General features: G+C 39.4%; 1 protein-coding gene across 5 annotated transcripts in view; it reads left to right on the forward strand.

Annotated features, from left to right (window-relative positions):
• Window positions 1–2,880, forward strand: part of adgrb3 (adhesion G protein-coupled receptor B3) — a 253,558-nt gene extending 250,678 nt beyond the window's left edge. For all 5 annotated transcript variants that reach the window (XM_041789905.1, XM_041789907.1, XM_041789906.1 and 2 more), the window contains 2 exons: window positions 551–655; window positions 1,843–2,880. In XM_041789905.1, coding sequence (XP_041645839.1) covers window positions 551–655; window positions 1,843–2,031 — 294 coding nt within the window. In that variant the 3' untranslated portion in view covers window positions 2,032–2,880. The remainder of the gene's footprint in view (window positions 1–550; window positions 656–1,842) is intronic.
• Window positions 2,881–14,522: the final 11,642 nt, after the last annotated feature.

Consider the following 14,522-nt stretch of genomic DNA (forward strand, 5'->3'; position numbering starts at 1 on the left):
ACATCTGATTTTATCACTTGTTTCAACAATAATCATATTGGCTTGCAAACACTTTTTAAATCTCCTTTGGCAGGTTTTAGCATTTCCTTTGCATTGTTAAATCAGGCTGTGCTGCATATATATTGTACTCACAAAGTAAAGGAAACGTGAGGCTTCTGGCAGCTATTTTGGCGTGGGATGAACTTTGTTTTAGCGAAGAAGCACACAAACCCTTAAAATGAAAGATCTGTGCCAAGGTTTGATTGTAAGAGTTTCCCTTACGCCAACAAAACTCTCAAAAGAGGCAATTTATCAGCATGGAATTCTGTGTGATTTAGATACTCCAAATTAAATAGCAGTCTTGTCACACTAACTTTAATTATCTTGGTGTTTCCTTTATTTTGGCAGTCCCTTATATATATATGCAGACACAAGTAGATCTGTTTCCAACCTGGCCTATAAGTAAACTACCATGACACTAACGAATTGATCAGAGTTGGAGGGGGTGGAGAAGAAGATGCATTTCCATTATTGGCTGTCAATACCAAAGCAAAAACCCTTGCCATTGCAGAAAGTCATGCACACCAGGAAAAGACACATGGAGCTGTTCCAGGAACTGAATCAGAAATTTCAAACCCTGGACCGATTTCGAGACATACCAAATATGGGCAGCATGGTGAGTAACAGGACACCAGGGGGGTGGCGGTCAGGCAGTTAAACTCCACATAGCCTCTTTTAGATATCCGGTGCAGGACACGTTATGTGTAATTGTGCAAATGAGCAGTTATGTAGCAAGAGTGTTCATGTGGAAGTGAACCATAGTGCTCAGCCTGCCAGCAGCTGGCAGGGGGCGAGTGAGGGGGCTGCCCCTTTAAAAGCATTTTCTCCACAAGGCCAGTCTCAGGGACGAAAGACTTTTGTGTAACCTTTTTGTTTTTGCAGTAGAGTGCAGCCATTCCAATGCAAGGCCATGAATGCACTTTTATTTACATGCACATTTATCTACTTAGCAACCCCATCATTTTTCCATTAATGCATGGCAGATGATTTAATCTATCCACAAATATTACCTTAAGTTTGCTATTCTCTTATTGTGTGGGTGAGGGAGGGGAGTTTTTTTTTTCTCTGTCACCTTGGAAGTGAATTATGGGAACTCTTTTTTCACCTTAAAAGACCCAGCGTCTGTCTCCACACCTGACTGGAGCTAGAGTCAATGGGCATGTCAAGCTCTCCCAGACAAGCAGTGACGTTTTCAGTATTGAACACAACAAACAGAAATTGGGCTGGTGACCAAACGCAGCCAGACTATTAGACGATGTCAGCCACACAGCAGGCGTTTGGCTGCATGTAATCCTCTTTCACTCACATTTCAATCATCCCTACAGCACAATGTAATTTCAGGCCCGTTGCTTAGTTACTAGTGCAAGTTCCTTTGTATAGACATGGATAACTAAAGTACACTTTCACTCTCCCCCGCCCTTTTTCCTTTTTTTTCTCCAAATGAATCCTCTGCAGAGCTGGCTGCAGACATTAGTATCCATTTTACATTCCCTGAATGGGAGCAGCTTCTCTCCCTTACTTGCAATATAGTCTGAGTGCACATTCAGATGAATGGCTCACACATAGAGCACCAGTCTGTGGGCACACAATTCTGCTCCATGATAATAGCGAGAGCATGGTCACATTTAATACACAATCATGATCTTTTGTTATTCGATGCTTTCCACAGCATTAATCCATTATTTTCAATTAGCAGCAGGTAGGAAATGATATTGTGAATGATGTGACTTTGTTAAGAAATGACAGTTTAGATACAGAGGATGTCATGCCACTAATATCACACCCCACTGGCCGTGTTCACAGGAAAAGGCAATGCCAAACAAGAACCCATGGGAGAGCTACAATCCAGCCTGTGAGTACCAGAATTACGCCACTATGAATGTACTAGAATCAGACACCAAGGACTCACTGGAGATGACGCCTGCAGAGTGGGAAAAGTGTGTCAACCTACCCTTAGACGTCCAGGAGGGAGACTTCCAAACGGAGGTCTGAAAGGGTGAAGAAGGAGGAAAATGCAAACTTGGAAAAGGAGGAGAAAGGGATGTATTTTGCACTGAATAAAGCAACAGACTTTTCTAACAGCCTTGGCATACATATCTGGATCATACGAGTGTGGCAGGGACATTATGTGCCAATACAATATAAGGACTGAGAGAGGAAAAAAGAAAAAAAAGGGAAAAAAACATCAGTGTTACTTTTTGTATTCTCACTAGTGTACTTAGTGTGGGGCAGCCTGGTGTACAATATTTACCATCATGTGTTTCAAATTTATCCGTTGAGGAATTGGCTAAAAAAGGTATTCTCTCTAGATGAAACCTCACAAAGCAAACGACATGCCATGTGGTCCCAGCTTCATTGGGTCCAGTTTTGATTTCCTAAAACTGGACCCGGGAGCACAATGTATATATTTATGCAGGTTTTTAAAAAGTTTATAACAGTCTGTTTGGCCATTACTACACTTTTTACTTTATAATATAAAACATGGGAGGCAAAGAGGATTTTTTCTGTCATATTAAAATGAATGTTTGTCAAGCTACATTCTTCATTGCTTTAAATGCAATAAAGATAATACTCACTTTTATATAAATAATATATTTCACAACTTTAATACTGCAGAATCTGCTTGAAGGATCCCAGCAAGCTCTCTCATCTGCAGCTCTGTATAAAATATTTAAAAACAAAATGTTGTATGGTGTAAATAAACTTTTGTCTACATATGTTTTACTTGTGCCAATTTATTTTAATGAGAACAAATGCCAACCTGATCAAAAGTTATAGCGAAAAATGTTAACATTTGAAAAGGAATGTAAATAAAAGAGGAAATATGTTCGTACTGCTTCAGAGGTTGTGTCAAGTTTATGTGGTTTGTTGGTTGTGGAATTCATTACTGTCATTGTGTTGTAAAGGGAACATTTGAAAGCTGGGGAATCTATTATTAGCAACATGATCTCATATGAAAATTCAGCTTTATCTACCTGGATATTCATGGTGACATTAAGGAAATTTTCTCATAGCGGTGGTGTCGGGCCATAACATCCTGTCTCAAAAATCAACACTCAAAGCTGATTTATTGCAAGCTTAGCTTGCAATAAATCAGCTTTTCCCAAACTTCAGTATGCTGTGGCCCAATTTGATACTTGAAAATCCTCTTGGGTTCACAAAAAAAACCCTGGTACAACCAAAATATGAGACTCAAAGTATGTTCCTTTGAACAGAGAATTAATTCAAATGCTTGGTTTCTGAGAGGTTAACATAACTTAGAAAGTGTTTGTGTGGTAGCAAAGTACATTTAATGAGCCGCTGCAATTTATTTTGTTTTTATGAGGCATCTGCAAAATCACCTACATTTTCTTTTCCCTGGAAACATATTCTGTGGCCCAGCAAACACTTTCCTGTTCTAGATGCACAGATAGATTCTTATAGTGTGTCACCAGCTAATCCAATTCCAATTAAATCATGACACAGGTTCAGAAAAGATAAGTGATAAAAATGTGACCCGAGTTAAGACTTCAAGCTTTGTCTTGTCACTTTTGGGACTGTTATGAACATTTGAAATGGAATTTAAATTTCTGAAATACATTGTATGTAGTTATTGTATATGACCTCTCACGGCCCACCTGCAGTACCTCTGTGGCCCACGCTTGGAGAAGCACTGCTATAGATCACTATGCATTAATAATATTCATGTCAGTCTTTAAATGTGCTCTGACTTGTTTCATCACTGAGACAGAACTATTCCACGTAAAGGCTCCTCAATACAAAAAGCCACTCTTCCATCTGTCCACATTGTCCACATGTCATTATTTTTACAAAGGGAGAACTGATTTCACCGGGCAGAGGATTCAGTTTTTAAAGAACGAAATGTGGACAGTGAATGTTTGGTCAAATAACTGCTGTTTATTAAACTGACTGTCATGAGGAACAGTCGTATCTATGCTGCATCATGCTCAAGCCCACCTCTTCCAACCATGCCAGAGCCAAGGAAGTGTACCATGCCTAAACACAGTACAGAACCCCACACATAAACTGGACTAATAGGGAGTAAAACTGCTTCATTATGGTTTTGGTTTGTTCTTCTATTGTGTCGGACAACTCCCAGCATTTTTTGCCTTTCACCCATAAAGGCAAAAGATCATATTATCTAATCCCATCTACTTTATTTATCTGGCACATTTTAAAACATGAGACATAAAAACAAGGGTTAAGAAAATAGCAGAAGAAAAAAGACAGAGGACACAACTGTCATGCTGCATTAAAAGCCAAAGAATAAAAATAAGATTTAAGCATATAAAAAGTTGGAAAGGTGGGGAATATTTTGATGCTAAGAGGTAGTTTGTTCCATGTTTTAGGAGCCAAACACGAAAAGACTCAATCACCTCAGGTTTTTAATCTGTTTTAGGCATGTTAACACAACACAACAAGGAATTTGACTCTGGTTAGCTTTGCTCTCAATGTACAGGAATTAAAAATGATATATAAAAATAAATAACACTGAAAAAAGTACAAAAATTAAGCTTTGAAGATGCACAAAGACTTGTGTCTTTTCTAGTAGAAATAGGTCAGTGTGCATTGCTTGAATGGTTGCAAGGTGCAAAGAGTGTGAAAATGCTGAATAATCATGATCAGAAGTGTAAAATATGCAAGAATGTGGGCAGATTTATATAAAGTAGCTAGCATAATTAAAGATATATACATAAAAAAGTGCAAATATGCACATAAGAAGAGGTATTTTACCACAGTGAGCTTTCTCACAGTATTTATGTTGCGGTAAAGGGATAGTGCACAGTATTCCTGGTATCTGAGCATGCAGACAGCAGCGACTGGACCCCTTGGTGACAACTTCTCTTCACCACATCTCTGAGTATCGTTGGCAAGACCGTGTGTCTAATGCTGATGTGCTCAGGAGCAGCATCCGGTGAGCTGGTCCAGATGCTGGGGGCGACTGCAAGCGTCATGGAGGGGGTCAGCTGGGAGGATACCAAGAAAGTTCAGGCCTGAGCCTAGCACAGGCCTGGAGGATGGCCATCAGAGTGGTACAGGATCAGGATCAAGGCGGACTTGCCGAAGTGCAAAATCGGCATATGCTCCCATACCTGACCTGACTGTCCCTTTACTGCAACTCAAATACTTAATTAGTGTCACATCATTCTTTTTGTCTCTTAAGACTCCCTGTCTGTCCTCCCAATGCAGATGAGCAATAATATAATAAAAAATATACATAATAACATGTAGGTCTTTGAGCATCCACATGAGGCTGGCCGCAGAGGAACAGGAAATAAAGGAAAAAACATGTTTACACCCTGGTTCAAAAACGGACTGTGGTAAGATTAGTTCATGCCTTCATGGGCACACACTGTTTAAGGGGAGATTTTGTTTCATAATATCTGTTTTGGTTTTAGGAAAGATACAAGTTATGCATAATCAGGGTCATGGTTGATATAAGTTTGAGCCAGTGTGCTGTCTTGCCGGTCTTGTCTACTTCAAGACATCATTTTTCATAAATAGGCTGCAAAAGATGGTAAATGAGTGATTTCACACACTACTTTCTAAAGTCTGTTGTGTGGAATGCATGAAACATTTTGGAAATTGGAAAAAAAAGGAAGTGAAATTAGGGTGGCAAGTGCTCTGATTTTGTTTCCGTCAATTTGGTTTGACTTTTATTAGCATCATATCAAAGTTTAAAATTCTGGTATCATGACATCAGTATTCTGTCTCAAGATTCAAACTCTCCCTTTAACTGCATTTGAAGGTTAGCACGTCACAATTTCCTGCCTCTCCTCATATATAGCCCTGCTCCCCTATATCTGATATCTGAATTTTTATAGGAAACTTTCAAACTCTAATAGGTTTCTGTGCCTGCAGAAGGCTCTGCTGATAAGATCAGTGAGGATTTTCCAGGGCAGACGGGGCCAGACGGAGCACAAATGGAAGCAGGGTTGTGAGGGCTTAGGGAAAAATCTTGTTTGTCCTGTCTGGTGGTCTTCGGCATGGCTGACACTTCGAAGATGAGAGCATCGGTATGAGTGCCGCCTCTGGGGGGCAGGAGAAGAGGAGAAGGAGGGGGAGGAGGAAACAAGGACTTGGATCTGCAGCATCACTGAAGAAAAAGAAAAAAAGGGGAAGCAGATGATAAAAACAGGCCTACGTTAATGTGCTCCTGTGACGCAGCAGCATAAATTCAGTTGATTACATGCAGAGCTCAGTCTAGACGTTCATGTCTGAATTTACAGTGCATTTCAATCCAGACTGCCATGCATAATTAGGTTAATTACATACACTGCTGCTGCCTGTTAGCAGCTCACACGCATTTTTTTCCCCATTAGTGTGCCGACATCCGTTCCAGTGAGATGCTCTCAGGAGTCGTGTCATCACTGAGCTGCCTCAGAAAATCCTGGTTAACAGCCAATAAACTACACTGTAAGAGAGGTAAATACATCATAAGCTTAAATATAGATTTGGGTAATGATGTACTAATGACATGAGCAGTTATGACAGCAAATAAAATAAAGGCTTTGAATGCACAAAAGACAATCTCTGCAGGTACAGACACACTCTGTTAAAGGGAACCTGCTTAGTAAGACGCGGTGGTTTTATTTGATCAACATTTCAGTCGGGAATAACTTTATTTTTATTGAATTATTATTTATGGTACAATTTTAGAAAATAGGAAATGTGCAATGCAGATTTGTCATCTTGAACGCCCCCTGAAAGTGGAATTTCAACTTGGAAACATGGAGGACCTTCATTATCCCTACCATGGTAAAGCAAACACTACCAAGGTGCTACCTCACTTGTACATCTTTTCCCAGGGGGGCTTTATGAGTCCTGATTTATTGAGAGGAGTCAAGCGGATAGAGTCAGAAATATGGGGGAGAGACATTCAGGAAAGAAGCCATAGGCCGTCCTCTAACCCAGACTGTCTGTGTACATGGGGGTGACCTTACCGCTAGGCCAGGGTTCCCCAATTAGTTCTTCCTGGGGGCCAAAATTTTTCAAGGACAGAAACCCAAGGGCTTTCTTGGATTTTCTTGGATTTTCATATAATATATATATATATATATATATATATATATATATATATATATATATATATATATATATATATATTTATACCCACACACAGAGTATGGCTTAATTAGCTACTTTAGACAGAGGGTTTATTTGCAAGTAATCTAAACAGGTCAGTCATGAATATGCTGTCCTTGTATCAGGTGGCAATTTTTTCACATTTTTAACGTTTTTAAGACCCACTGATGCTAAATTTACAAGACTGGAATATTCATTCTAAACATTCATTCAGCATGACTGTTTATGGCTTTAAAATGGCAACCTGTTGTCCACAATATCTGATCAGACCCTGAGATTATTTCACCCCACCTAGAATCAGCACAGAGTCCAGAAAGAGAGTGAGAGGAGGATCCTGCTGAGATGTTTCCCTGATTGCTGCGCTATTACTGCTCATAGAGCTATAAACTCTTGTCTGCTGATTGAAAACTTGACTTATAAGTAAATGTCTGGGACACAGACATTTTTATGCACGTCTGTTCTCTCTGAGTCTCCCTGACTTCCCTGAGCGGGTCATGAAGTGACGCATCTCCATGCGTAATTATGCCTGTGAGCGCTGCACCAAGACCAGAAATGCTGATCTCTCATGTCATCGGACAGCCTGTGTCCAGGTTAGGAATACATTGTCAGTTCTAAACAATTTGTTTTATCGTTATATAAGTAATTTTTACCATTTTCTGACGAGACCTGGAGTTAAATACATATAGAATTTATAAACTATGTCCCGTTTAAACGTTACTCATCAAGACCATAATTGCACATATTTTTGACATAAAATTAAATTGCATGTAAATAAATGTAGTTGATATTAGTTTGGCATTACAGATACTTTATAATTAGGGATTAAATCAGGCTAACATTGAACTGAAGCACCAAAGCGAGATACGATGTCTGCGTTTGTAGCTGATGGAATCTTACGCAGGGAAAGTATTTGCTATCCTGAGAGCAGCTGTTTTAATCCCCCACAGGGATAGAAGTTTAGTTTTAAAAGGCAAAAATCTCTGACATTCGTTAAGGCCGGAGATGCAGAAAACTAGCCAGAGGTGCGTGAAGGGCTGGACTCTATGAGAGTCTGTGCAGCTGCGCACGGTGGTTTAATTCTTCATCTTCAACAAAATGATCAATATTAGTTTAGTGAATAAATAACTCTCCTTCATTCTAAAAATCATGCAGTCTGTATCAGCCTCTTTTTGGGCAGCATGTTTGCAGTGTTGAGGGGATGAAGCAGTCTGCCGTGTGTCTTTAAACGATGCTCCTCCCTGCTCTTAAGAGAGTTCAGCATACCAGATCTAACTCCTTTATTGCAGAGTATTACAACCTGTCCTTGCTATAATTTTAGAAAGATCATGATAAATGAGTGAAAATTTGTATTTTAAACACCTAAGAGGGTAAAAATGAGAAATTAATATATTTTTGAAAATTTCCATCTTTTTCCCAAATGTCTCACAGGCCAGATGACACCTGCTGGCGGGCCGGAAGTGGCCCGCAGGCCGCCATTTGGGGGCTGCGCTTGGCGATCTGCACCAGGCCTGTGCTGAAAAAATCAACACAGCAATATTTTGGTTCAACCATCTTGCTGATTCGTGTATAAATACACATTTTATAGGCTCGATAAATCAGTTAATGCTGTGACGGCAGTTTAAAAATATAGATCCCCAATGGAGAAGTGTCAGAAGAGTCAGCAGACGGCAGCAGTCGTAAAATTGCATGACGCAGCACACATCTCGTTTGACAAAACATGTTAGTGTTCTGGTAACATGGATCATAGTGTTTATCTACAGGCAGCAGGCTCAAAAGAGAAGTTACTGGATTAGTTTTGGTTTCATCAAACACCAGAAAGTCAGGAGTTCCACACGAGTCATGTCAAAAAGGAAGGTAAACTGCAAAACACATGGAACCAGGCTTATTAGCAGTTAGCAACAACAGCAGGGCTCATCAGGCTAATATGTGTTGTCTCAACCGGCAATGAATGACGTTCTAAACTCAAAGTTTCCCTCAACTTCTGATCAGGAGATCATAAGCTGCACTTCATGCTTCATTTGTGAAGACATGAGTTTAACAGAGGCACTCATACCAGCAGCTTAAAGAGGCTGCTTCAGGAGTGTTTGTCTAATCTTTACTCTTCCATCAAACAGTGGTGCTGTTTTATGCAGTAGTTAAAGATCCTGTAAAGTGAAAATAGATCTCTATTTAGGTTTGTTGTATGACAGGTCACTGTGTTATGAACCCCAGGTCAAATTTCAGTCTAATAAAACATCTCTAAGTTTATAAAATTAAGCTTCAAAATCAAGAAAAATGAGGCAGTAAACTCTGCTCCAGGATGGTGTGGGCATGTCGATTCAATGAGCTGAAGCCCCGCCCACTCAGGAGAAATTGGATCCTCTCACATTTAAAAAAAAAAAAAAGTTACAATCTGAATTGAGGAAAGCACTCACACCATTAGCCTGCCCCTTGACCTTTTGTTGACCTCAGAAGAAGAGACAAAGTCCATTTTTCTGGCTCAAATTTCTGTTATGAAATTTACCTCACAATGAACAACAAAACAGCATTTAAGTGACTGTTAACTTTCAGTCAAGGCAGTGACATCAGCTAATAACAGACTTTACTGAGATGAACTGCTCTGTGATTTTATATTGTAGTGTTAGAGGGGCGGGGTCATTCCCCACTTTGGGCTTGTGACATCACGAGCCCACATATTGGCCCCGCCCACATGAAACCAAACCAGGAAAGAGGTGAAAAACTTTCTGATGGTCTAAATCTAAAATTCAGTCACATGTAGATCTCAGTTTTCACATGCTTACAGCAACCAGATTGTAACATATTGTGGGTGTTAAGACACAAATTTTGAATTTCACTTTACAGGGACTTTAAACAAAAAGTTGTTCTTACAAATGCAAGTGGGCTTATAGTAAAGCAAAACCAGAATATTCAATAAAAAGAATGAAAAACAACAGCGAGAAAATCAACAGAGTGATGTCTCAAATTTGCAAAGGTAAATAATATTGTATTGGTTTGAAGTGATTATAAATAGACCTTTAAATTTTACTTGGATCTCTGAGGATCTAAATGTAAGTGTTTTTAAAGTGTAAGAACCTTTAATCTAAACCTCTTCTGCTTCCTCTACTATAAAGAACAGCTACTGTAGTGACATCAGTGTAGGATAGGTTTAAAACAACATGTTAATTGCCCCAAATCAACATGTATCATCAGACGTATCCTATGGTGGCCTCTGTATCATGATAAAAAACAAAGCATTTATAACAGGTGTCCAAATATTTTTGACTGAGGGCCACCTACAGAAAATTATAAACCTGACTGGGCCCCTTTAATATCCTTCACCTTCAAAGTATTCAAATAAAACTAATCCAATGTGGGTTAAAGATAAGATAAGCATTGTGATGTAATATGCTTAAAAAACAGCCTAGTTCACAGCTTCCCACTGATGGCTAACAAAGCCAATCACTGTTAAGGACTTCCTGAGCCAATCAGATTTCAGGTGGGCCCCCTAATCAGGATAAGTATGACACCTGTGATGCTGAAGCTCATCTCTGAATTCAGATGCCAAGGATCAAACTGCACAGAGCTGCTACAGAGCTGTTGGTGCTAAAAGATGACAAGCAAGCATAAGCAATAGCTCCCATTGATGTAGCGTTTAGCTGGGATGAAGCTGAGCGATTTAATTGAAACTGAGCCTCATTTCTTTATTTGAATGAGCTCAGGGCTAAATACCCATTCTTTAAAATATTCAATAAAAATCAGTACATATCAGTGAATCTGGTGCAGCTACAGTCATGGATGAAAGTATTAGCACCCCTGGAATTTTTCCAGAAAAAACACCATTTCTCCCAGAAATTGTTGCAATTACAAATGTTTTGGTATACATATGTTTATTGCCTTTATGTGCATTGGAGAAACACAAAAAATCAGAAGAAAAAAGACAAAATTGACAATTTTACACAAAACTCAAAAATGGGCTGGACAAAATTATTGGCAACCTTTTAAAACTGTGGGTAAAGCATTTGATTTCAAGCATGTGATGCTCATTTAAACTCACCTGTGGCAGTAACAGGTGCTGGAGATCTAGAAATCACACCTGAAGCCAGTTGAATGTCTAAAAGTTGACTCAGCCTTTGTGGTGTGTGCCTGTGTGTGTCACACCAAGCATGGAGAAAAGAAAGAAGAGCCCAGAATTGTCTGAGGAAGCAAAATTGTGGAAAAATATGAACAATCTCAAGGTTACAAGACCATCTCCAGAGATCCTGAAATTCCTTTGTCCACTGTGCGTAATATAATCAAGAAGTTTATAACCCATGGCACTGTGGCTAATCTCCCTGGACGTGGACGGAGAGAAAAATTGACAAAAGAATGCAACGCAGGATAGGTGGAATGGTGGATAAACATCCTCAGTCAACTTCCACACAAATTCAGGCTGTCCTGCAGACTCAGGCTGCAAAAGTGTCAGCTGAATAAGATGAAGCGCTATGGCAGGAGACTGAGGAGAACCCCACTGCTGACAAAGGGACATAAAAAAGCCAGACTGGAGTTTGCAAAAATGTACCTGAGTAAGCCTCAATCATTCTGGGAGAACATTTTGTGGACAGATGAGGCTAAGGTAGAGCTTTTTGGAAAAGCATGCCATCCTACTGTTGACAGAAAATGGAATGAGAGTTCTGAAGTGGCCAGCAATGAGTCCAGATCTAAATACCATTGAACACCTAAAGAGAGATCTTAAAATCACTGTTGCAAGAAGCACCCTTCAAATCTGAGAGACCTGGAGCAGTTTGGAAAAGAAGAGTGGTCCAAAAATCCAGATGAGAGGTGTAAGAAGCTTGTTGATGGTTATAGGAAGTGATTGGTTTCAGTTTTTTTTTTTTTTCCAAGGGTGTGCAATCAGATATTAAGTTGAGGGTGCCAACAACTTTGTCTAGCCCATATTTTTAGTTTTGTGTAAAATTAAGTCAATTTTGTCTTTTTTCTTCGGATATTTTGTGTTGCCCTAATGCACATAAAGGCAATAAACACATGTATACCAAAAACATTTGTAAGTGCAACAATTTCTGGGAGAAATGGTGTATTTTCTGGAAAAATTCCAGGGGTGCCAATACTTTCATCCATGACTGTAAATTTTTATTGTCTGTCAACAGGGCCAGTAAGAACGCTGGTAAAACAGCATAGTTCTACTCATGTTTTAAAAAATAAGGTTATCTCAGGGACACAGGCTGCAAACGCTACTGAGTTCATGTTGCATTAATTACAATTACAAGTCATGCCATATTTGCTTCTGCTGAAACTGTAACCTTCTCTGAATGAGCACACGCATGAGACTTTTATCTTCCCCAGAATGAAAATGCTGTGGAGAAAGATGAAAACAGACAGTGTTTATCGCCTGCAGGGCTGATTTTTATGATGTAATAGCATTCAGATATGGAGATCTAAATGTGTATGATATCAAGGCGCTTAATCAGCTCTACTGGCTGAATCGTGTCACGGTCAGATGAGTGTGCCATGCACATGGTGACTCACTAAGCGAGCATGCAAACTTTGACATGCAAATAAAGTGTCTGAAAGGGCAGATTTTTAAGACCCTGCCTGTCTAAATATGAAAATACTCCTCATCTGAAGTGCTATTGGTGACATTTTGTCGTGTCCTTTTACTTTATGGACGTCAAAGAAAAGTTTAAGAGTGTTTACTGTACTATCTCTACACGGCTTTGCTCAAAGTTTCTCCTTACAGCTTTGTGAGTTTCTTCAACAGTACAGAAAATGTGTTATCAGAAAAATAATCCACCTTATTGCAGTGGGCGATACTGTAGAGATGGCTATGGGTGGATTGTGTTTATCCCAGAATTTATCCTTAATCTAGCAAATAATGCTTAATTTTTAAAATGTCAAATTTTAAATATGTGGTAGGTAGTAGGTAAAAGTTATATTTTTAAGAGCTCTGGTACCTGTAGTTCTGTTCCAGTTGTACCTATAACTGATTAAGGCTACATTTTGTCTGCACAGCTGTGTTTGAAACATTCTGTTCCCTGTCTGACTGCATCAGGGATGTAATTCCACTGAAATTAATCTGGGATTCCAGATTTACCTTCCCGTGTGAATCATGAAAAGCACATTTTAAAAGAGGGACTCATTTGTGAAATGAGAATTTCAACAGTGTTGTTGCCAAGACCGTTGCTGTTTTAACCAAAAGCATCATTAAAGCCACACACATCAAAGCTCACTAATGATTTATTGGAGCATGTGGCCAGGGGCATCTTTCAAGCTAAAATGAGTTGGACTACTCTGCTCATAAAACCACATAAAAATACACACATCAACACCTTCATACATAAAACAAAGCCCGTAGACCCAAAAAGCTGTGCAGATACACTGAGGCGGAAGAAAACGTAGCCGGTAGCCAAAGCATGCATTGCAATATAGTGCCAAACGCAAAGGCTTCTGGGTGAAAAATAAAATGCTTCAAAAATTTTTGAAAAAGTGTACAATCAAACCAGCATTGTTTTTTGGCCCATGTTTACCTAAAACTTGTTACATCTCACAGAGAAACTGTACCCATCTGCTATGCTGTAGAGCCGAGCTTTACATGGTTAGAGACCATGTAAAGTGAAATCCAAAGTTTTTGTCTTAACACACTAGATAGGTTGGAATACAGTTGCTGTAAACATGTGAAAACACTGAGATCTACATGTGACTGAATTTTGGATTTGGACTGTTGGAAAGTTTTTCACCTCTTTCCTGGTTTGGTTTCATGTGGGCGGGGCCAATATGTGGGCTCATGATGTCACAAGCCTACAGTGGGGAATGACCTCGCCCCTCTAAAACTATAATATAAAATCACAGAGCAGTACAGTCTGTTGTTAGCTGATGCAACTGCCTTTATTATAAGTTAACAGTCAGTTAAATGCTGTTTTTTTTTGTTCATCGTGAGGTAAATTCACCACATCTATCAGTCACAGTGGTCTATGGATCATTTAAAGCAGCATAACAGAGATTTAAACCAGAAACAGACTTTGTCCCTTCTCTGGCACAGAGACACACAGCTGCACTCTGCTCATAAGAACAACATTCAAATTGTGACATCTCGAATCGTATGTCAGATCGTATGTCTCCTGAGTGGGTGTGGCTTCAGCTCATTCAAGAGACACGCCCACACCATCCTGGAGCAGTTTTTAATGCCTAATTTTTTATGATTTTGAAGCTTAATTTCATAAACTTAGAGATGTTTTGCTATTGTCAAGTGTCTTATCCTCCTGAGACCTGGCTTTTGTTTGGTGTTTATTTTTAGTTTCCCCCACTTATTTGGGATAAGTGGAACCTGAGAAGTTAAAAAGCTAAGCCTTGTCTTTGAACATAAAGTAGTTTTCACCCAAAAATGTCTGCTAATGAGGACAATAGGCATCTTACTGTACAACATA

This window comes from Cheilinus undulatus, linkage group 6, assembly GCF_018320785.1.
Source record: "Cheilinus undulatus linkage group 6, ASM1832078v1, whole genome shotgun sequence".
NCBI classification, from domain to species: domain Eukaryota; kingdom Metazoa; phylum Chordata; class Actinopteri; order Labriformes; family Labridae; genus Cheilinus; species Cheilinus undulatus.